This window comes from Haliotis asinina, chromosome 5, assembly GCF_037392515.1.
Source record: "Haliotis asinina isolate JCU_RB_2024 chromosome 5, JCU_Hal_asi_v2, whole genome shotgun sequence".
NCBI classification, from domain to species: domain Eukaryota; kingdom Metazoa; phylum Mollusca; class Gastropoda; order Lepetellida; family Haliotidae; genus Haliotis; species Haliotis asinina.
Genome location: NC_090284.1, coordinates 2,582,623 through 2,607,556, shown reverse-complemented (window position 1 = coordinate 2,607,556; position 24,934 = coordinate 2,582,623). Strand labels below are relative to the sequence as shown.

Below are 24,934 nucleotides of genomic sequence, written 5' to 3'. Positions count from 1 at the left end.
TTGAAATGTAACATGCATGAATGGTCTGCTGGATACAAACATTGACAGATAACAGAACATGGCACAGTTAATTTACTTTTTTTTAATTTCCATCTTATTTATACAAAAAGATGAGCGTGTGTTAATAAATTTAAAGATGGATGGTTCATACAAACTGTAGCAAGACCTATATTTTTCAGATTTTTAAATAATTTATAAGCTATTATGACTTGATTTGACAAAGTAACAAGACTTCGGTTAACTGGCACAACTCAACAAGATTTTCACAAGAGGCAATGGTACACTCAAGACCTCTCCAAGAATCTAACAAAAAATATTTACAAAGCCTTCCACGAGACAAAGTGAGTAAAAGTTCTCTAAAACATAAGACAAACTAAATTAATAGTTTTCTAAAAAATTCTTTTGTGAGAAAGTTCTCCCTGATACATGTCCCCTGGCAAAATAAAACTTCATGACACTTTTCTGAAACAAAAACTTTTAAGTTAAGGAATGTTCCTTAAATTCTAGTTCACACATGGTAGACACTTTCACCCTTGCACCAACAACAGAGTTCAGAACTGATCACCGCCCACCGACTCGCCACTGCATATAGTGCAGATCGGTGACAGGGGCCGTTAAGTTAGATCGTGTACAATGCTGGAACCGCCGACACTGCAGGCATGGAGTAGATGATGATGGAAGATGACATTGATGGGATTTATGAGATGATATCTTAGCTAACGCGAGTGTTCTCTCCCGCCACTGAGAATAATGAGCCTAACTTGCACACAGATTAAAGTTCGTCGTGGTCCTGGCCCTCTTCCTCCTCTTCTTCTTCTTCCTCCTCCTCTGCCTCCTGCAACAAGTTAGATAACACTCACAAACATGCTGACCACACTTTCTCTTACATTCATTGCAGGAAGGGTGTCAGGCTAGCCCAGTGATTTAATTGTTGATTTGTGATGCCAAAAACACAAGTTTTAATCCCTGATTGGGTACAATGCTTGAAGCCCCGCAGTGATATTGCTGGAAAATTACTTAAAGCAGAGAAAAAACATTCTCATTACCATCCAGATACCAACATGCTGCAATCTGGGAATCGAACCTGCCAGATAAACTTCAACCACTGGGGTACCCAACAGTTTTCTATGAATCTTCATGTACGTGCTGTCCAAAAACAAGAATTTTCATCTACAATGAAATCCTTACTGTCTCGATGTAATAAATTTACTGTTACAGACACCATGTATGTTAGAACATATGTTAGAACTTCTAGCGTCATGAAGCACGCTGCTGACTCCACTTACATCATCAGCAGGTCCTGCACCTTCCTTGCCACCACTTTCCAAAAACTTGCTGAAACCTTCTAATGTTCGTTCTCCATTGTAGTCAATTATCTGGAAATATAACAAGATCTTGCTGCATATCACTTCAGCCAGGATAGATGACAACATTTTCTGAAATTCATGCAAATTAACTGCAATACCAAGAGTCTAAATCATTCATTTAACCACTACATCTTACACTGTGCCATGACATACGCCTTGAAATACTCTTTGCCTTCAACATTACAAACATCACAACTAACTGAAATACAACATAATCAGCAGATAAAAACAGACGATAGTAAAAGACAAATTATGCAACAATGCCAGCTAATCAGCAGTCGAACAATTTGTCCATTAAGATTTCCACACGTCACTTAACCATCAATGCACTTACCTGATCACTTCCAGCAGGGAAAAACTTTAATGTTGGGAAGCTTTGAATTTTTACATCTTCCAGTTCATTAGCAGTAGCATCCATCTTGGCAACAATGATCTTGTCATTGTCCTTGAACTTTTCGCCAAGTTCGTCCCAGATGGGAGCAAGCTGCTTACAGTGACCACACCATGGGGCATCTGAAACACAGACACCAGCCTTGTCAGTACTTGCACAAAATCACTTCTAAAGCCATCAGAATTAACTGCATCAACACATTACAATATTAATCAACCCAGTCAAGCAGCTCTAAGTTCTTTGGTCCAGCAAGTCCTACCATACTTACAAAATTCAACAAAAACATCCTTTTCTGGGTTACGTGCAACTTCTGCGAAGTTTTTGCCAACAAGAACCTTGACTGGCTTGGCATCCCAGTCCGATGGAACTTCCTCTGTCATCAGATGGGCCTGAAATGACACAGGAACCTCAGTAAAACTAATCAAGATATATGGTAACTTGCTTGTTAGTTGTTTAACACCACACTTGAGACATCTGAACATTAATGGGAAGAAGCTTACTTCTCAGTGACAACCTGGCCACCAAAACTACTCACAAAGTACAAAGTCCATCATTATAACCAGAGGTTCAGACAAAGGACATGATTCTCAATTTCTGGACACATTTATATTGTAGCAGATACGATTCCTTCTGATGTAGAGATGAAAATGAACAATGTATAAGGCAAAACAAAGTCCACGAACAAGGTCTCCACATGACTATCCTGCCATGTCAACACAAATTAACTCAGTCGTGAGTAAATCTGCTGCCACTTAACTTTTTCTATACATGTCCTAACACTACAGATTCAACTGAGATTGGTTCGATGCAGCTACCTATGCTTATACGATATAACATTTTGTGTTGTGGGGAAATGTATCACTCTAGGTATGACTCCAGTCTTTTCATCTAAACAAAGTATGAAATCACATCAACAAGTTACGAGAACATCTGAATACATTTTGCTCTTACTTTCAATTTTCCATCAACAAATGCCTGGACAAATGTTCGAACTGATGCCTCAGTAATTTCATCAGACTCGGGTTTGAACTTTGTCATGTCTTCCTTGAGTGAGATGAGGCGGATGGCAGGTGTCTCTTCCTTCTTCAGACCGAAGAACTCCAGGATCCTGGCATTGTCCTCAGTGGTGGTATCAATGGTGATGAACAGTACCTGTTGTTAGTTACTATACTTCAGTACCAAGAAATGCAATACTTCATGGTCAAACTAACATTTGTCATGGCAGCTGATACAAGGTTTTGACTTCCCAGGATTAACTCGCCAAAGTGCAGCTCATAGTGGAAATGAAAGACTAAGAACTGTAAATCTCATTTTCATTGACAAGTCTGTTTCAAAATAGTGAACACTTCAGAATTTCGAAAATGAAGGCAAATTTCATTGTGCATGGTTTTATTTGTCAAATCAAGTGTTCATTCCATGTGATTCTTATTGTGAAGGCCAAAGGAGCACATAAATCAGATATACATTGGTTTACAATGGAGTAGTATAGGGAATGACAGTCCGAAAACACTTTTCAAAAACCCCCTCTAAAAAGCCTCATTTAGTAAATGAGGCTTTGGTGGGACCCTTAGCTCTTGCTACTATTGCCCCTACTACAAAGCCACACCATCACGTTTACCGTGACTTGGCAGGCGGTAACACTGTGCCGTACGGTACGATCAATAATTCTTCTCTTACAAACCCCCTACCCGGCCCATCCCTCAAGTAGTATAAGTTAGGTTCGTCGGCTTTCATATCCACTTTATCTATGTTGTAAGTTTTGACTGACCATATAGGATCGGTGGCTCGCTTACGGCTATCGCCCTCGTGTTCCCCCGGCTGGTATAGATACCTCACTAGGGCCCTATCTGGTATCTGTTTCTCCTTCCCACGCAATGGAGCGGCCGACTCTGCAACTATTGATTTTAGTTTGATAGCGTCTGCCGGTTTCTTACCGGTGAGACGGGTGACTTCATGGTTGATTGCCGACACCACCTTGGGTAACCTCGTGGCCCATTCAGTCGATCGTTTTCCAGGGGTGGTCATCTCCCTAGCATACTGATAGCCGAACAAGCGCTCAGCCAAAGTCCTATTAAATCTCTCAACTATGGCTTGGCTGCGATGGGCTCCGGCCGTGCCACGCCTGACCTTTGTATCGTGTTTGGCTAGCAGTTGTGACACGGCACCCATGAACTCCCGTCCGGGGTCAACTTGCAGCTCTGTTGGCCACGTCAGCGGGCTGCGTTTGTATATGCGTTCGAATCCTCTGGCTACTTTGACCGAATCTTTCGTGGTCAAGGGTTCGGCTTCCTTGTAACGACTGGCTACGTCCACTACGGTTAAGGCATACTTGTACCTCTTATCGTGGGGTAGGAACAGTAGGTCTGCCTGGTGAATTCTATTAGGTATGTTAATTCCGAAACTCCTTCTAGGTACGTAGCGTGGCGCTGGCAAATAGATCTGCCACAGGGCTTGTTTTTCAAGCCACGCTTTGGCTTTCTCTGGTGATACTCGTGCCATTTTAGATAGCTTATCTACTGCGCTAGCTCCTTTCCAATATCCACGCGGGCTGTAATAAATAGCCTCAAATTTTTTCATGTCCATACGCGTATGTGTTTATACCATCAATAGCTATCCAACGTTTCGTGTCCATAGGCGATAGGGACGTCTTGTTTATAGTCAGTCCGTATATCTTATGTCCATCACTTCTAAGTGTGTTCATCTTATGCCTAAAGGTACGGGTTTTGAACAGGGCCTCCTTGAATCTGGCGTGTTTGATGTGTTGTTTCACCACATACTTCTTAACCCCTTTAGCTTTTCGGATCTCACTATTGTCGGCTTTCAATATGGAGTACATCTTAGGTCTCAAACCTATGTACTCAGCTATTGGCGTGCCAGCACACTCGTCCTTCATCTTACCTAGGACCTTTTTATTTACCGTGCTGTGCATGGTATGGGTCTTAGGATAGTCGCTGGTGTCGTATAAATCGATGTGTTTTTTCATATCCTCGTATACATCCTCGGTTCGAATCTCCATCAGCAGGGAATCCGTGTCAGTGTACAGCACTTCGCACCTGTCGCCGTACTGTTTCTTAAGCTCGTTGTAGTAAAAGTCGTACATCAGGTGTTTGGATAAATCGAGGATACTCATCCCAACGTAAACAGGTCGGTTGAATTTTATGTGGCTTTTCTTCATGTGTATGGCAACTAGGTCGTCTGTGAATATTTTATTACGGTTGAATGCCGGACTGGCTATCAATTTCCTGAGCTTGTCTTCCTCATTAGATCTAACCAGTTTCACGGTTACGCGTTTCCTCAGGTTTTCCATAGTCTTACCAAACACCGAGTTGTTCATGAGCTTGTAGAGATTTTTCTCAAAATCACTGGTGGCTTTTTTTCGTAGGTCTGTGTTCATTCTGATGTAGGGCTCCATCCATGGGCTCTGGTCGAACATGAGCACCCTGTGTATTTTGGTCAGCCTCATACCCAATGACAGGTACAGCTGTAGGTTGCGATAGTGAACTATGTACTTGGTCTTATTCATTAAGTTAGGCACGAGTTTTTCAACGTCCGCCACACGACCACCTGACAAGTTATGTTGGTACTCAGACATCCAGTCTGTGTTAACCTTCATACGTTCGGGTGCAAGGGGATAGCTGTTGTGCGATGCGTGTAATGCCTTGGGATACTCTAAGTCAACTTCGAGGATATACCCTTTGTTCGAATCTGGTGCAATGCTCATAACATCAACGTTTGGTACCCATTCGAATCCCCCTGTAGGTAAATACTGGCTCATGGCCCAGCCGTACAGGTTGTTTGCGTCGAGGTATAGAATGTGATTGGTTGGTTTGTTAGGATCGTAACCTTTCACGTATTGATTATTTGCTTTAGCGTATCGTTTGGATGCCATGGAAATCCCACCTCGCAAGCCCTTCTCAATGAATAGGTGCATGTCGTAATCTGTGAGCAATTCCAAATTAACTCCGGTCTTTCTAAGCAAGGCGTCCCACGACAGACCTGGGCTGGTGTAATACCATGCGGGGTCGAGTTTATACTGCTTTAAACAGGTCCGCCTGAACGTTTCAAACACGTCGGCTAACAGCAGTACATCTGTCCTCAAGTACAGATCGTGATAATCGCCCAGGTTCTTACAACCCAGTTTATTCCATACGTTAATCGCGTGCGAGTAATCGTCTCGTGAGACTGACGCCTCATTCAGCTTGCTATAAAAGCAGTCGATAGGAGGTAGTCTGGTCTCTGTGAACTTAGCCCAGCTATCCATGTACTCATATGGGTATACGCCCTTCCTCATGAGCAGGTGTCTAGTCTCGGCGTCTGTGTATCGATCGGTGATAGGGAAGGTATTGTTGGCCTTGACCAGACTGTCGAGTGACGACAGGAGGAATTGAAACGAGTCAATGAACCTAAGTCCGTTTAAGCTGAAGGAGATGTATCTCTCCATGTTGTTTGGGATGCACGATATATTACCATCGATTTTCGCGATGGCCTGCATGATCAAGTGAGAGTCGTATCCTCTCAAGTTGTGAAAGACAACGGGGATGTTTATTGTCTTAGGATTGATTTTAAGCTTGAGGTTGCACGCGTTGTGAGCGGCGCCTCTATACTTACCAGTTATGTGGCAGTGATCTCTCACCGAATCACCGTTAAGTGGCGAGTCGCACACATGACAGTTAGTGCTACTGGTGTGAGCTATCTTGTCGGCTCTGGTCATACGCATGGGAGCGATTTTATACAATGCATTCCTAATAATTTTTTCTTCCTCCTGCAAGCACTTTAGAAACCTTTCAGCCGCGTCAGGACCCCTATACACTACCGGAGCTTTCGTTTCCCCGTCACAACGGACGACAATGTATCCAAACGAACAGGCTTTATGCTCTTGTGTTTTGTGTGTGAAACTCCCACTAGTGGATGATTCCCCTACAATTAAGGCTTCGAAGTCGGCGTATATGATATAAGGCACAGACATTTGATTCTTGTGATTGTCGAATTTTAGGATATTTTCACCTTCCTTAGGCATGTCGACTCGTATGGCCGTCTGCCCAACACCTTGGCAATCCTCCAGGTGGGATTCTAATAAATCAGCCCGACTGAAACAGTGTAGGCATCGTACACAAAAGTGTTTTTCCCCATCGTGTTTCGACTGGTCGTGTAACAACCGGCTGAGATGTTTTATCCACGTGTAGTGATACTTTTCACCTTTTTGAATCATGAATAAATTAATAACTTGACAATCCTTCACCGGGCTGACCCTGTGTATTATTGTTGTATTACCTTCGTGACCAAAAACATTTATAGCCAGATTATTCTGTTTTTCTACTTTAGTAATCTGGGTTATTGGGGTTGGTTCATCTATACCATCCCAGTTGAGCCCATCATCCTGTGGATAATTAGAAGGCCTGTTCGGATTAGTGGCAGCTGGAAATATGGCTGACCTGATAGATAACCTCAAGCAATCGTTTCCTCTATTCTTAACGTTTACTATGGCTTGTTTGTTCTTATAGTAGGGAGGCAAGTCTAGGTATGACCCACCTCTGAACGGCACGTATTTAGCTATGTCTAGATAGACGTTATCGATTTTATCTACAGCCCACCCGGACCCCATGTGTGTGTAGCGTTCTAGGTATTCTCGTATCTGCTGAAAACTATTATCGATTGATGCGTCAATGGTCTCTGTATGTGTGACGACCTCTTGTTTACCTCGGAAGTAAGGCTGGAAATACTCAGTGGTACTCCCAACCTGCTTATCGAGTGACATTTTCACTGTGATCTGAAACTTGATACTTCCTAGATTATTTAGTTCCTGGTTGACCTTATCAGCTATCAGAGGCTTAATATCTGTAATGTCTATGTTTCTATCAATGTGCATGCGCCAACCTCTCAAATAATTGCCTACGGTGTGCTCAGTGCGCACAAACTGTAGGTCAATAGCTCTATTCTGTCGTAATAATTCTATAAGCTGTGGTTTTCTCATACGAGAATACCCGCCTAAACCCAAATCGTGTGCCTCGGCTTTCAGTTGTTTTACAGTTGGACGTGCTACTGGGGCATGTGATAACAATGTGGTTAACCCGGCTTTCCCCAATTTTGAATAACCCGTGTATCCAAGCTGTTTCGCTTGAGCTTTTAACTGTTTTACCGTAGGAGGGACTTCTAAACCTAGTAATCTCAACAATGCTGGCTTCCGCATTCTAGAATACCCGATAACACCTCTCTGTTTTGCGACCCTCTTGAGCTCGCTTACAGTAGTCATTGTGTTTACACCTAAGAGAACTAATGTCTAATTGGTTCACAGTAAGGGGAGGTAACTCCTCCACTCTTGATAAAAAATATTTTAATCACTTATTAACCAAACTCGGTTTGTTGGCCACAATTCTCGTAAGTCTTCCAACAGCTTGTGTGAATCTATGTAGGCATCGATCAGTGTTTGGTTATTTGATAACAATTCGATTAACCCGGCTCTCCCCAGGTTTGAATAACGCCGGCATCCAAGCTGTTTTGCTATAGCTTTTAATTGTTTTACCGTAAGATAGGCTTCCATATTCTAGACATGTTTACACCTAAGAGAACCAATCTCTAATTGGATTTTATCTTGAGCAGTCGCCTACGTTCTTTTATGTAGTCTTTTTTATTCTCGTATATGAGTTGATGTCTGACTACGTTCGCTCCGTGAGCTTTACATAAACAGTAGTGCCCTTTAACCCCGATACCACACACAGAACACGTGTAGTTAGGACTTCCCATATGGAAACAACAGAACCCCTGATTCCTGCATTTCCTACCACAGGCCTCGGTCTTCCCCATAAGTATATATTCGCATCGGTATGGAGCGGGTCTCATGTTTACTTATATAGGTATTTTAGTTTAATTGCTTAGCAACCAACGCAGTAGCTGCTATACCAAACACTATGAAGCCCAGTTCACGATTCATTTGTCCCTTGGATGGTGTGTAGTACTGAGCGAGTGTGGGTTTATTGAGCGGTTCCAATTGTTTACCAGTTAGTAGATAGTATTCTTTCATTGCTTCATCGACATCGTTGAATGTTTGAACGGCATGGTTTTCACGCGTGAGTTGTTCGTTAATAAAATCGATCCTCTGGAGGCGTTTTTTAGCGTACTCAGCCTGTGCTCTTTGTAATTTCTCAGTAGCGAGATCGTGTCGCTTCCTTTCTTCCTGTATTTCAGCCGCGTGATCATCTCGTAGTTTCGAGAAGAGGAAATTACTCCCGGAAAATGCCAGGGCATTCACTAACGCCCCACCAACCATCATAGCTATCGTGGCCATCCCTATATTTATTTCATTATATTATCAGGTATTATTCCTTGTTTTACTAGGATGTCTTTTGTGGCCATCGCCATACCAAGGTTCATTATGAGCATACCCATATCCTGCAGGTTGAAATCTAGCTTGATAGTTGGTTGTTTAAGCACCATTTTAGTCAACCGAGCGTACCCTACTGCTAGACTGGCTACCACTGTGGCGTGGTATGCGTCGTTGACGAACGTTTTCCCCTCAGACATTATATATATGATATAAAATATTTTAAATTATAACATGATATGCGGGTCTACCATGGGGGATACCCCCACACCCTCACTGTTCTCACTGTTGGGTTGTGGCTCACTGTGGGAGGTGTATAACCATGTTATAACCACGGCAGCAGTTACGCCTACAGCCAACAACAGTCGGGTTGGGTTGGTCATTTTATGTTGGTTACACCACCGTTTTTTACCGGCAGCTACTCTCTTAGGATTCTTCTGCCTGGTTACTGTGGGGGGTACCACCACTGGGGTCTCCACCGTCACTGGTTCCTGTGAATCCACTGGGGTCTCCTCCTGTGCAGCATCCATCTATACTATTATTATTATTTTTTCTCTCAAATTGGCAATGTTTTGCTGTGATAATCGCCGCCGTCACTGGAGCCAACAACATACCATATTTGTGGTACAGCCCGCAGCTGATAGAGCTCACGGCGTGTTCGATAAAAGGGTCTTTCTCGAGGTCCTCCCATAGGTAAAGTCGGCGCTCTGGTGGAATGGGAAGGAATTGTGATACAATACCGGTGTATATCTGGGTCATAACCGATCCTATTGTCTTTGTCATTTCTGCTCCGAGCCGGGACTCGTATCTATTGTACAGCTTATCGATTTCTTCGGCTGACATTTTGTTAATTTTATCTGGAGTGTAGTCTCCAAAGTAATGTTTGGCTTTGCCGCCAACAGCCAATGCCACCAGTTTCTCTCGCTTGGGGGAATCCCCAGTTGGGGAACCCTCCACAGACAATTGTTCGAGCAATTCCTCACACTCCATCTTATAATATAACAAGTAAGATTTAGTTTTAACTATATAATACCCGATGCAGACAAAACACAGAGAAATGAAAGTTAAGTTGCACACGACAAATACTTCAAATATCATAGCTATGCTTAGCATTTGCTTAGCTTTGCTTAGCTTTGCTTAGCTTTGCTTAGCAAACTATATATGCTACTGGTTGGTCGGTCTTTAGTACGAGCTTAGCGTGTTTAGTTTCAGCGAGCTGTTTCTTCACCCGTTCCCGTTCTAATTTACTCATCACATCGTTCTCTCTCAAACACTCCTCGAACGAATCCCTATCCTTGCAGTGAAATAAGGCCACCCATCGCGTCTGCTCCCTGAGGTCTTTCAACACCGAGTTGAACTTCTGCGTTAGCACCCAGACGCTGTGATTTGCATGCCGGCCGGAGAAGGCCAGGTACGATAGCATGTCTCTCTTTTTTGTTATCTCGCGATTAGCGCTGCAGTCGTCCAGTATAAACAGCGTCGGTTCCCCTTTAAATTTCTCGTGAAGAGCTTTCAACCAGTCCTGCAGGCGTGTTCCAGGGTCGATTTTGTGTACGTCCGGGTCCGTCATCACCCAAGGTCGCGCGTATGTTTTATTCATGCCCAGAGTAGGGCATATGATAACGATGTTATCGAACACATCCTTGTAGTAACCCTCCAACATATCCAACACGAAAACGGTCTTCCCACAGCCAGTCTGCCCGCATATGATAGCGCAGTGTGGGTCAGTGGGTAGTTGTGGGTACCCCTGGGGGGTGTGGGGGGGTGTCCCCCCCTCAATAGATGGCTTGCACGAATCTCCCATTGTCTATATTAAGTTGCGCGTCCATAATAACGTATAGATATAATTTCAACTTACCAGCGGTTTGAGCCTTCTTATTAATCTGGATGGTTATCCCTTCGCTGCCGTTATCTATACGGCGCCCGCTACCGTGCAGTTTATCATCATCCGTGGATCGCATGTCCAACCATAGGGCGTACTTGGTGGTCAGGTATTCACCGATCTGCACGGAGCCGAGGTCCAGGTCCTTTGTTATATAATCCCCCACTGGTAGCTTTTTTATCTCATCCCACTGCTGGTGTGGTCTCATACCATGACTAAACAGCTGGTTGGGCACGCCCTCGATGGTCACTTCCACCTTTTCAATCTCGGGGTTGAAAAACTTCTCGCTGTCCCTCCGGAATGGATCATAATCCTCCACGGGGACGACCAGGATACCTTTCATCGATCGCGCCGGCACGTTCAGGTTGATATTCCACACAGTGTCGCTCTTATCTCGCACGACTGATCTATGCCTCAGTACGCGATCGTACAGTATAGCCATCTTCCCAGAGTACTGACTTCGAACCTGCCTGGCCAGCTCCGGGCTAGTGACCATGTCGAACTCCAGAGAGATGTTGTCTATGGCATAACTGGCCTCATCACCGTTCGGCGTACGCACTACTTTGCTATAGTCGTTAAACGTGAGCTCGTATTCGAGCCTATCACCCAGCGCGGCCTGGTAAAACGGCGCGTGTCCCGTGAGCAACTCGAAGTCGAGCGGCACGCAGAATCGATTCCCGTATGCTAGAGCGATAGCCTTTTCACCGTCCGATAGCTTGTCTTGCTGGTCTGTCGTGAAGACGTATCCTATGCGCGCCCGTGTTGATTTGCTGATACCCTGGTACACATCATTGACTCGTTCTCTCTCACTTTTCCAGAGATCCTTGTAGCAGTGAAACACGTCGCTGTCGTCGATGCTCAGCACCTCGTTACCGCTGATCTTGACGGTCGTTTTCTTGATGATAGCTCGACCCACGTTCCGCACTAGCTCGCGTTTGTCGTTGTCGGAGGTCAACGTGATATTGAACGCCAGTCGAACAGTGCCTGGTACAATGAGGTCATTCTCACCAAGGTTTGGAAATCTAACCAGCAGAGTTTGGTTCTGGTCTATCTTACTGGGATTGTTGGTGATGGTCACCGACTGTCGCACGGCTCTGGCACCTAATGGCTCTCTCAATTTTCTGAAAGGATCTAATTTTCTACCGTACATTGTTATATATAAATAAAATATATTTAAATACTAATGGATGAAGACATACCTATGGATGATATGCGGGGCGCTAGTGCCCAGGTATACGATGATGAGCAGGAGACCTCATTTACTAGTTTGCCATTGAGCCAACAACTTTTAGAAACAACGGTAAATGATTATTACGAAAGTTTAAAAAGTGATAAAAACTACGTTGAACCAAAGGGTCGAGACTACAATAATTTTTTTATTGATAAAAAGGGTGTTCTACGTCTTAAGTCTGCCCCAGAGGTCAACCTCTTTAACAAGATCAATAAAAAACCACTGGCCTTGTCAACTCTAGCCAGCCGCAATGGTGGTGGCGAATTTATCCATGAACATCTAAACATGCCTGATTACGGTGGTGCAATACCTAAGACCGTTAAAGAAGATCTGCAAGCTACCAGATCCCACCTCACCACTATAGATGAAATGACACCAGAGCGTGCTACAGAAGCCTCGGACAGCATAGAAAAACTGTTGAGCACCTACTGGGACAAACCGTTACCGGGGTTTGACTTTCCGGTAAGGGAACTGTACGGCTTAGACGAAGCCGTGAAACGCGTGCGTGGAGAACTCGTGAACAACATGGGGAAACTGAACGAAATCGACGAGCACATCGCTAGGGAAAAAACCAAACTCACCGAAACTGACGACGATGATATGAAGAATCGTATCAATGAACGACTACGCGATTTAGAAGACGAGAGACGTACACGATTGGAAGCCGCTTCCTCGAATCGTGAACATCTTCGATCCCAGATCAGTCGCATTCGGGAAACAATCGATAGAATACTGAACGAAGATACAACTTTAGCCAACAGGATTCGGATATTATTCCGGGAGCAAGGGATCACCATCGCCAGCATTCTGACTGCATTGGGTTTAATCATATCAACCCTGGTGGTGTCACTGGTGGGGGGTGCCCCCACACCCCCAAGTGCCGGCGGGGGAACTCCAAGTGGTGGTGGTGTTAAAGACTGGATCAAAAAACTCGGGGAAGGCCTAGCTAAACTGGCTGGTAAAGCCGCCGAAGCCCTTCCCGGCATACTGGGTAGCATCGTCTCGTGGTTGTTGAGCGCTCTGTCTAAAACTGCCATGTGGCTCAGTCAAAACCTGTGGGCAGCCATCGTCGCCGTGGCGGGTCTGGTGTACGTAGCGGCTAAGAAATCTTTAACCAAATAAGTCCCAAAGTTACCCCACCAACCACTAAGGCTGTTTTATTATCAATATGCTGCTGATAGGTGGTGGAAACCCCCGGGGGTACCTCCACATGAACTTTAGGCTCCGGAGGTGGCGCCACTATACCTTTTTCACGTGGTGGGATGTGTGGGATATGTGGGGTGTTAATATCGGGGTTGATACCCAACTTTTGGTCCGCCGTGGCTATGACTATTTTGTTGTTATAACCCACCACTTTTTTTATTCTCAGTTGCATATCACTCGGAGCCATGTATAACCCCACGCCGAACACGTAATTGACTTTCGATCTGGCGTATTCTAACACATTTTGGTAACGGTCGATGGCCCTCGGGAGATCAACTGGAGAATTGATAGCATCCTCAACGTTGGAAACGAATTGTGTCTGAGCGTCGTAAGCAGTTCCCTTACCGAGGATGTTAGAACGCGTCATCGACTGCGCACCCAACAGCGCCCACACGTACGTTCGAATCGAGTCGTTCAAGCGTATTGTACCAGCACGAGTGAATCCTTTCGATGTTTTTGAGATCATTTTAGTCCAGGCTGTGGCTGCATCAGGACTGGTTTGCTTTATACAGCTGACATGGATCTTTTCATTCGTTGTGGGGCCTGTAAATGTATGCCGGTTTGGGTTGTATGAACCATCTTTAGAACCGGCATAATATTTTCCGGACCTGTAGAAGTACACGAGAACTATACCGAGACCATGGTTCACACCAGGAAGGCGAAAGTCTTTATTCGTTGGAATCTCAAACTCCCCACAAATACGTTCATAAGCGCGTCTATCATAGGGGTTATTCGTCATACTCCACGCTTTATCTTGGGGAAGAGGAGCACTTATTTCCTTCAATATTCGTCTCGTTTGATAATAAATATGAAACAAAACAACCGCCTTACTCAGTTCGTCTATACCATAGTCTGGTGTCACACCCGACCCTGTCGTCGCACACCACACAGCAAAGTTGAGTTGGTTCTGCCAAAACTGCATTGGGTTTTGATTCCAGTTTACCACCGCCTGCGCATTATTAACGGACACGACATACTTTTCAAAGATATCAATAAAGGTTGTTTTAAACCCCGTACCATCTGCATTCACCACGATTTTCAAGTGTGCTAAATCCATATTATAATATATAAATTATATAATATAATATGTACATAACACTTCCAGGAATAACGAGCGGTGAGGCCGTTCAGCTGACGCACGCGATCGATAACACGTCAGGTCAACTCGAAGTCGCACTCTGCGATATCACCTACCTACCGCAATGGACTAACATTAATATCAGCAACAATAAGCTGTTCGTCAGTGGAACTCGCAGTCAGATAACTGACGGCTACTACAGCGTGTGCTCTCTAAACGACGAGGTCTTCAAACCCCTGGGAGCCGAACTCAAGATGAACGACTCAAACGGTACAGTGGTGTTAATCAACAACGGAAGAACCTCCTTGAGGCTAGGCCGACCATTAGCGAGGATACTCGGTATGTCTCCTGACGAGATAAAACCAACAACAACCGTCACAGGCACGAAGTTACCCGACCTAGTACCGTACCGAGAGCTATACATTCATCTCGGTCAGGTGAGCACAACGTATAACATTCAAGGAGGCCACCCTTCCACTATACTGAGAGCAGTGCCGGTGAAAACTGAGAAATTCAACGACGGTAGAACCGAGTCATTTTCACCACGGCAGTATAAGAGATTAATCCAGGGCAACATACCTGAGCTGACAATATCGGTGTTAGATATAAATCATAATCCTGTAAATATAGGATACCTCAGCTTAACGCTTCACGTAACATGACCAGCGCACAAGGGCCCGGAGTGAAAAAATGTGTCAATATCGGGATCTCCGACCTCGGAGACACACGCGGTTTCGACGCTCCCGGAGTAGATGGTAAATCGTACGCCTTGCAACTGAAAAACAACATTTACAAACGCGTTGAAATCCCCTCCGGTGGAGCCCTAAGTGATATGATAGATACCACAGGGGCAACAGCCAACACTAAGTACGCCCTCGTCAACACCGGTGATGACAACTGGAGAATATACCCATCATTCGGAGGTAAACTGTTCGACTTAGACGATTTTGAGAGCACTACCGTCGTCAAAAACAAACCATATATGCTCGTCTTCACCGAAGATGATAAGTGGGTGTTGTTACCCGATAACAAATGGTTTCTCAATATTAGACTCGTCTCCCCTTACGTGTTCACGGATAACAAAGACAACCACCTAAACAAAGTCGTGAACAATGGAACCCTGCTCGTGGCTTACGTCCCAACTCAGAGACGTAGCATAGTCGTCAGCCCAGTCAACACTATAGCAGCCCACATGCTATCAAGTAAACCGGCCATGCAAAACGTGAAATTGCAGTTGGTGTCTGAATTCGAAGGCGTGGTTAAGATACTAGAGAGTCTACCGGCAAACTCAACACTGTTCATCAAAGTCTACCTAGGGGAACCATCGGGGAATGATGTCGAGATCGTGAAGGGGATCAAACTCGGGTGGGTGAAACGACACCAGTTTCAAGTTTGCAACGTTTACGTGCGGGTGGGTGTCGACTCCAAGACCAGTCTGCAGGGGGTCAACGTGATCGTAGAAAACAAGATATCACTAATCAATATCTTCCTGCCTGACAACATACACTTCATGGGTATAAAGTTAACCCCTGAATTATTATCAGAAAACCAGTTGGAAATTATATCATAATAGTATAATAATGACCAGTCATCATCCCAATACTACACTTAACGACCTGGGAGATACAGAGGGGTTCGATCAGCCTGGTGAGGAAGATGAATTATACATCCTACACTTCAAAGACAACGTGTACAGACGGGTGTCGTTATCAGATTTAAAAGAACCCAAATGGCTGATCAACTTAACACTCGCCTCACCTTATATCACAACAAAAGAGGGGTGGAGGTTTATCTCTAAGATTAGGAATAACGGTATCTGGCCCGGGGATTTCATTACGGGGAATGAAGCAACAGCCACGGTATATTTTTATGAAGGAAAAATTGGATTAATTTCTGGAATAGAAAGTAAATTAACATTTAGCAGTAGTTATTTACACGAAAGGCAGCTTGAGATATACTCCCCCTACACAATCATCATAGAAGTCATGTTTACGTATTTTGACCAGGAAAACTCCTCGAAAGGACGTCAATTTTTACCCGGGGTGTCAATACACTGGTTTACCGAACACTTAGAACAATATTGCCGTATTATTATACAACGGGATACCCCCACGGGTTCTATAAAACGTTTAATAAGCCTCCCTGGGGTTTTTATTACAACAGAAAAGTCTATTAGCCTCTCACCTATTATCATTAGTTATGATCTACTCCTTATAGGTTTCAAATACATTGATAGACTATTAACTGAAACCCAATTAAAATATTTTTCAAAATATATATTATAGGATGGGTCTGTACCCAGTCGTAGAGGAAGTAGCGAAGACGTTGGAAACCGTAGATGGGTTCCGCTTGAGGCAGTTATGTGATGTGAAACGTCAACTAGAACAAGACCGTGACACGCGGAAAGCACTATGTAAAAAATATAATAGAGCTTTCAATATCGTGGATGGGGCTGACACTACCCTTATGGCAACCAGCATGGGACTAGGGGCGGCAGGCGTTGGGTTGTTAACCACCATCGTGGCTGCACCTATAGTGCTAGGTATTGAAATAACGGCTGGGGTGGCAGGGTTGGTAGGGTTGGCGCTTAAGTTAGTATCACGCAGGCTTAATCGTAAGGCATTGAAACACGACGAGATCAGGGTTCTGGCCGAAGCAAAACTCAACACAGTGAGTGAGCGAATTTCCACGGCACTCTCTGACAGTAAGATCTCAGAAGAGGAGTTTAGTTCAATCCTCTCTGAACTCAAAAAATATAACGGAATGAAACAAGATATTCGATCCAAGTCTCGTAAGTCTGCTATCAGCGAGGATGAGAAAAAAAAGTACATAGCACAGGGAATACAAAAAGCCCAGCAAGCCTTTATTATGAACACCAAAGAGATCGTAGGCGGTTCACATTAAACTGTTTCCTCGATATAAACATAACATAGCCGTAAGCGAGCCACCGATCCTATATGGTCAGTCAAAACTTACAACAAATTATTGATCGTGCCGTACGGCACAGTGTTACCGCCTGCCAAGTCACGGTAAACGTGATGGCGTGGCTTTGTAGTAGGGGTAATAGTATCAAGAGCTAAGGGTCCCACCAAAGCCTCATTTACTAAATGAGGCTTTTTAGAGGGGGTTTTTGAAAAGTGTTTTCGGACTGTCATTCCCTATACTACTAATGGTACAAGAATGGCAATGGCTCCACATTCCAAATTTATGAATGTTTATACAAGAACAAGGTTTTATATCAAACCAAATCAATGAAGTGACCTCACCCTTCCCTTGAAATCCTTGGCAACAGCCTTGAAAATTTCAACCTTCTCATCGAAACCCTCTCCCTTGTCCATGAACAGCAGAATGTGATTCTTCACCTCCCCGCCGAAGATCTTCTGGGCAGACTGGAATTGACAATAAAGATCTGGTCTGACATTGCTCAGATACCATGTTTTAAGGTGAAGTAGAGACTCTCCAGGCACTGAGCTAGACCTCATTCACCCTGAAATGGTTTTAGCAAACAGTTATCTTCAACGTTTTACTTCTTTATGTGACCAATTGTTTTAGTAAGCTAAACATGTGATCATTAGCAGGATCATGTTAAAAAGCACATCTGTTTCCCATTGTGAAGCTACCACTACATGACATGTCCCCATGGGAATTAAACATTTGCTCAAACCAAAACCTTACATTCTGATCACATTTTCAAAAAGCCAGAAGTACATACCATGGCAAGAAGTTCCTCTATGCAGCCCACAACCAGTATTGAATGTTTCTTTATCTTGAAAGCCCGTGTTTCAACTTACCTCCTGAGTGAACTCGACAACCAGTGGCAAACGGTTTCCAGATATAAATGATGCTATTTCATCAGCCTTGAAGTCACCATCAAAGACGTTCTTGCCTTCATCAAACTGAAAACAGTAAAATGTGTAACATTTAAATGTTACATTTCACTTGCTCAAAAGTAGTCTACGCCGCTCAACATCTCATTGACCAGCACAATTACCATTGATTCTGGACCAAGGTTTGATTAGCTCATCACTGAATATTCCTTTACGTTACAACACAGGTGCACACCAGTTAGTCACAGATGTCAAAAATAAATTTGGTGCAATGTTTGAGCATTGAGATAAACCCATACCCAGCCCCCAAACTTTCACAACTGGTCAGAGCATTGCAATCACCTTTATAACAATTTTGAAGATGTAATGACAAATTAACATAAAGCAAACTGCACCAATGGATTATTCCTGCCTAAATATCATTAAAATGGATCTTTTTCACCTGATATGATGATACCTATAAAGATCTAAGAACACTTCTATAGGAGGTTCAAACAGCTGAACATTCTAATCAGCATATATCTAGGTGGTTATCATTTTTAATATAGATTTTCAACTGGAAACATTGAAATACACGTTGAATTTGGGAAGGTAATGTCTCCTGGGCTCAAATGTTTCATTTCAATCTGGCATTCAAATCACCTGACAACTCTTTGCACTTGAAGCTGTCTTCCTAGTATGATACAAAAAACAAGACAGCCCGCTGTTAAAACCGAATGCTGGATAGAAATCTAGATCTTAATTGAATATGGCCAATGTACCTTTTTGAATAGAATGATGGAATCCTTGTCAACTTTGTTATCCTTGAATACAGCATCATCGGAGGTGATGCCGAATGGAATGTCATCAATACCGCTAGCAGCCTCAAGGAAAGACTTTGCAGCATCAGACTCCTGGTCCTGTTGAGGGGAAAAATATTTAAATATGAATCCTGTAAACATAAAAATTGTCCAATTACAATGTGTAGGCATCAGAGCAAGGAGTACAGAATGGATTCCATGCATTAAATCCAAGTGTCTTGACTGAGTTCAACACCTTTCTGTAATATGATAAACAGTCAGGACAACATCTCACCTTGAAGAATCCAACAACAGCAACCTCTGATGCCTCAATAAATGTCTTACTGTCATCAACAGATGCCAGAGGAGTGGCAGGAGGACCGGTCTTCTTCTTGAGCCAGTTGACAATATCACTGGCTGTTCTTCCACCTAGAGGATATTGCATGAGTGTCAGGAAACAAACTTGAGTACTTTCAAAACCTTTCACTTAACACAAGCATTCTTGCCTTGCTGCAATGAGTTGTAATGCTTCGCCTAGGGTATCTTTGTGAACTGCCTTCAAATAGTTATTACTTTAACCAAAGTCAATGGCTATGACTGCCTTTTTAATAAAAACAAGTCGATGAAATCTTTAAGATGCCAAACAAGATCCACTTACTATTTCAACATAGTTTGAACCCAACAGCAGAATCGTACAAGCAAGCTTGCAGAAAATACATAAAACATAATTTAACTTGAAATACAACTTTTGCATAATGTGTATGAATATACTTATGGTATATAGTTTCAACGTTCATTGAAAAGTGAAGTGAACTATTGTCCTTTCAAACATACACACCAGCATATTCAGTAGCCTTTCCTTTACGCATGAATTTGATAGTGGGGTAGCCACGCACTTCATACTTCTCAGCCAGATCAGTCTCAACTGTGGCATCAACTTTGCCTAGTTTAATTCCAGAGCCTTCAGAGGCCAGAGTATTGGCAGCCTTGGCATATTCTGGGGCAAGGGCCTTGCAGTGGCCACACCATGGGGCATCTGAAATAAAGGTCACACACTGAACTCCAATAGTGCAAGTACATCAACATTTGCACCAACATATATCAGCATTTAAGAGACAAAGACAGCAGATGGGGCGAAATGGGGTTTAACACGTTCAAGATTTGTGAGTGAGTGAGAGTTTAGTTTTTATTGCACTCAGCAATATTCCAGCTATATGGCGGCGGTCTGTAAATCAACGAGTCTGGACCAGACAATGCAGTGATCAACAGCATGAGCTTCGATCTGTGCAATTGGGAACCGATGATGTGTCAACCAAGTCAGCGAGGATGACCACTCGATCCCATTGGTCGCCTCTTAAGACAAACGTAGTCGCCTTATATGGCAAGCAAGGGTTGCTGAAGGCCTATTCCACCCTGGACCTTCATGGGTCTTCAAGATTTATGCATTTATACAGCAGTGTGTGTGTGTGTGTGTGTGTGTGTGTTTGAGTGAAAGAGATGAGAGACAGCTTGTACTTGTCGTGACTTAGGTCTGCAGACCTCTAGTAGAATGTGGAGAATGGGCAAAGTTAAAGTAGATACTACCCGCCAAAGGATGAACAAACTTATTCCCTGTCCCTACAGCATCAGGAGCAGTAATTAATCTCTATTGTTTCACCAAACAATCCCAACTACTGTGCATGAGATCAATTCACAGCAAGCACTATGGTTATCTACAATATGCAACATCATGTCATTACCAATTTTCTGAATCCATTTTTACATGAGGACTCTAAGATTAAATAAATGTTTATATAATATCTTTATAAGAGTAATGGTGCTAGGGACATGTTACTGTTTACATTTCTGAAGAGGTAGAAACACATGAAAAGCAGTAAAATATACATGTGTATTCTTTAACAGTTATATATATGATTACCACTCCAACATTCAGCCTGCATCTTGCAGTAAACATGGTAACATCTGTGCAATACTAATCCTACAGCTTGCAACATTATAACATTAACAACCTAGACCATTACATCTTATATCTTTATGGCTGAATCAATACATAAGCCGAAATATGTATATACCATATCAACAGAGTAGGTCAAAACTACCGTCCTACTCAGTATCAGACAACTCTGGGCCACCCCTCCTTGTTTTATCCTGTTGAAGCCACAGTGGGGATTAAACAACCAACATTCAATCTTGGTGCACACCTTTTTTTTGACACTGGACAACAGAGGCAGTTACAATGCGACAACTAAATTAATAGTTTGAACAGAACTAACATGAACAAAGTAATGACTATTGTTTTATGTAACTGAATGAACAAGGTGTTCATTGTATTATGGTATAAATAGTTAACATACAGGTTCCATCTGTCAATCATAACAAGCCTCGAACGAAATGTGAGTAATATATACATGTATACACACCAAACTGCTATTCAAATGCTGTCAGCAGCCGTTACTGAGACTCGCAAGTTACATTAATGCAGACGAAATGCGTCAACATGGACACACCTCCAAAGTGCACAGGTAACTGGTTAGCATGGAAGCACGTGTTGAGTGGAATCAATACTCGTACCAGAAAACGCCGTGCTCGCGTGGGTCCATTTAAACGAGATTTCAAAAGTCAGTACGACTTACGACACGTGAAATGTTGGTTCAAGTTGACCATATGGGAGATTACCACAGCCCCTAATAAACCCGTACGTCAAAGAGTTCAAGGACGGGAACCTGTTGACTTTGATAACACGTCGCCTAAACTGATAGAACGTAATTGTCCCCCAGATCCTGTTATGGTGGGCGGCTAACAAAGAACGTGGTAAAAAACGTTCGTGACAAATATGCTTCCTAGTAGACATACGCTCACGAAAGAGACAACAATTTAATGTTCTATAAGGGTCTATACTCACAGAATTCAACTAAAACGAATTCGTTCTCGGTGGTAACGGCTTCAAAATTGTCCTTCGTCAGCACCAACACGCCATCCTCTTCAGTAACCTCAGCTGCAGAATAGGCAACAAGGCCTAGTAATAAAATAACTAACGTATTCATGTCGTGGAAGCTTGCACTAATGAGAGGAGAGGTCTGAACTGTACCGTTGTCTACTGTTATATCGACTCTTCTCAACGTGGCACCGGCGAGTTCCGGGCTAAATGTATAATCCGGAATGACTCGCGTGTTGTTATCTGATTGGCTAAAAATGGAGCACGTGACCCAAACGAACCCCCGGATAAGCAAATGATTGTTGTTGAATGACAAATGCGGCTATCTCAATATGAAAAAATGACAATGACACGCATGAATCGGTTATCTCACAACGGACCAGAAATTATCATTTACCGTCTAACTAGGTTTACATAGAACAATTATTTATTCATCCGTTCTTTGAAAGTCGTCGGTTAAGTTTAATCACATGGCGTAATAAAATTCACTTAAACACTGTACATAGACAGTACAGTAAAACACTTTGTTGTAACTATTACTCAAACATGGCCAAGCTGCAGCCGTGTTTATAGACCATGAATAGATCAAGTGTGTTTGTATCGTTATAGGCGTAATATATGCAAATGAATATATTGCAATGAATTCCATGGCTAAACATATACGTGTTTTCATACATGAATCCACAAATCTGTTCAGCCACTAATTTAAGCTGATATGTTGATATTTAGTATTGTTCACACACATAAATGCACAGCATAAGTGATGGAATTTTAATGTGATGATGTACACTTCATTGACGTATTATTACATTTCACGTTCCACGTGTGACACATAATCACTGTATCCCTGCACAACCGCTAGAACGCACTCTAAATCTGAGTTCATATACAGCTAGCTAGACGTTTGTCGTAACACTATAGAGTAGTTTTAATAAATTAAATGCAGAAATGACACTAGTGTCACTGTGCCCAAGCTGTGGGCAGCCCTAAATGAAGTTACTCTAGATGTGTCAAAGATTGAGGAAAATGTCTGACCTATCATCTCAGTGAGGCCCCAGTAAGTATATATATATATGTCTGACCTATCATCTCAGTGAGGCTCCCGTAAGTATATATATATATATGTCTGACCTATCATCTCATTGAGGCCCCAGTAAGTATATAGTTGCTGTACGAATTAGCCGTTTCCAGAATCTTAATTTTAGTCTAATATTCCATAGTGGTGGTGTATGTCTGTAACTATGTTTATAGAAGGTATATACGTGTAGTTGGTGTATGTCTGTGACTATGTTTATAGAAGGTATACGTGTAGTTGGTGTATGTCTGTGACTATGTTTATAGAAGGTATACGTGTAGTTGGTGTATGTCTGTGACTATGTTTATAGAAGGTATACGTGTAGTTGGTGTATGTCTGTAACTATGTTTATAGAAGGTATACGTGTAGTTGGTGTATGTCTGTAACTATGTTTATAGAAGGTATACGTGTAGTTGGTGTATGTCTGTGACTATGTTTATAGAAGGTATACGTGTAGTTGGTGTATGTCTGTAACTATGTTTATAGAAGGTATACGTGTAGTTGGTGTATGTCTGTAACTATGTTTATAGAAGGTATACATGTAGTTGGTGTATGTCTGTGACTATGTTTATAGAAGGTATACGTGTAGTTGGTGTATGTCTGTGACTATGTTTATAGAAGGTATACGTGTAGTTGGTGTATGTCTGTAACTATGTTTATAGAAGGTATACGTGTAGTTGGTGTATGTCTGTAACTATGTTTATAGAAGGTATACGTGTAGTTGGTGTATGTCTGTGACTATGTTTATAGAAGGTATACATGTAGTATATGAAAGTCTAGTGTCTAACGTTAAAAACAGAACTATTATCCGTCACTTGCTTGATAACACTGTTGTAGAATTACACCAAAACGTCGTTCCTTGTAAATATCCTTACTCATTTAAAGGGAAGGTTAATGACTGTTTATGCTATGAAAAGGATTTTCACTTTCATGTTTATGGGTGCACTGGAAAGTCAGCACCGTTCCATTTATGAAGCTAAAACAAATATAAACATATAGATGTGTGATTATTTTTGGAGTGTTCCGAATTTGAGTCAGCAAATTTAGTTTTACGCCGCTTTTAGCAATATTCCAGCAATATCACGGCGGCAGACACCAGAAATGGGTTCGCACATGGTACTCATGTGAGGAATCAAATCCGGGTCTTCGGCATGACGAGCGAACGATTTAACCATTAAGCTACCCTACCGACCATCGAAGACACGAACACATATAGTGACCTTTTTCATTTTCTTTGTTTGGTTGTTTAATTTTAGCTGATGCATTATTATACACTGCTGAGCAGTAGAAAGTTTCCATTCATCAGGATGTGACTATAGATAAAACCACCAAGAAATGGTGTTCGATAGACATGTATCATTTGGACATGACCTGTCTTCAGTGAACTATCACTTTGATAAAATATGTGGTTTTGTGTTCAAATCCACTTTTCAAGTGTTTGTTTTCTTTTGTCAGATATTACATACTACAATAAAACAGAGACGTTTCCAGTCTACACAATCACATGTCGAGAAAGAGAGACAGTCATACTTCCTGCATTACATTCTTGAGAAGTGATCGCGGCTGTCACAGAATGGAAAAGTAATTAACCAGTCATGCTAATTCTCTACATTTCTTATTGTAACTGTTAGAATATACACAAAAAGCATTTAATTTCGCCATTTCGCTGTACATTCCAATTACTGAAATATTATAACAGTGTTACTTCATTGCGCATGTAATTGACTCCTCTTCATTAATACCTTTATTGCCTATCACAGACCGTGACATGGCACACACAAGGTGGGGAGGTCACATCTTGCCGATCTGTCACGTCATCAGGGTGACAGATTAGCCGCATATACAGTA

The 24,934-nt window shown here is 42.7% G+C and overlaps 1 protein-coding gene across 2 annotated transcripts; it reads right to left on the bottom strand.

Annotated features, from left to right (window-relative positions):
* Nucleotides 1-66: 66 nt before the first annotated feature.
* LOC137284406 (protein disulfide-isomerase-like) lies at nt 67-22,231 on the bottom strand. Of its 2 annotated transcripts, none has more exons than XM_067816200.1 (11): nt 21,979-22,231; nt 19,915-20,112; nt 19,372-19,505; nt 19,059-19,196; nt 18,262-18,366; nt 17,737-17,859; nt 2,710-2,910; nt 2,027-2,147; nt 1,702-1,880; nt 1,287-1,376; nt 67-835 (listed from the first exon to the last, which is right to left on the bottom strand). In XM_067816200.1, exons 1-11 carry the CDS (start codon nt 22,118-22,120, stop codon nt 773-775), a joined length of 1,494 nt encoding a protein of 497 aa, XP_067672301.1. In that variant the 5' UTR covers nt 22,121-22,231; the 3' UTR covers nt 67-772. The 2 variants fall into 2 exon arrangements, with proteins under 2 accessions (XP_067672301.1, XP_067672300.1); XM_067816199.1 differs by having other exon boundaries at nt 67-820; nt 1,278-1,376; nt 21,979-22,219.
* Nucleotides 22,232-24,934: the final 2,703 nt, after the last annotated feature.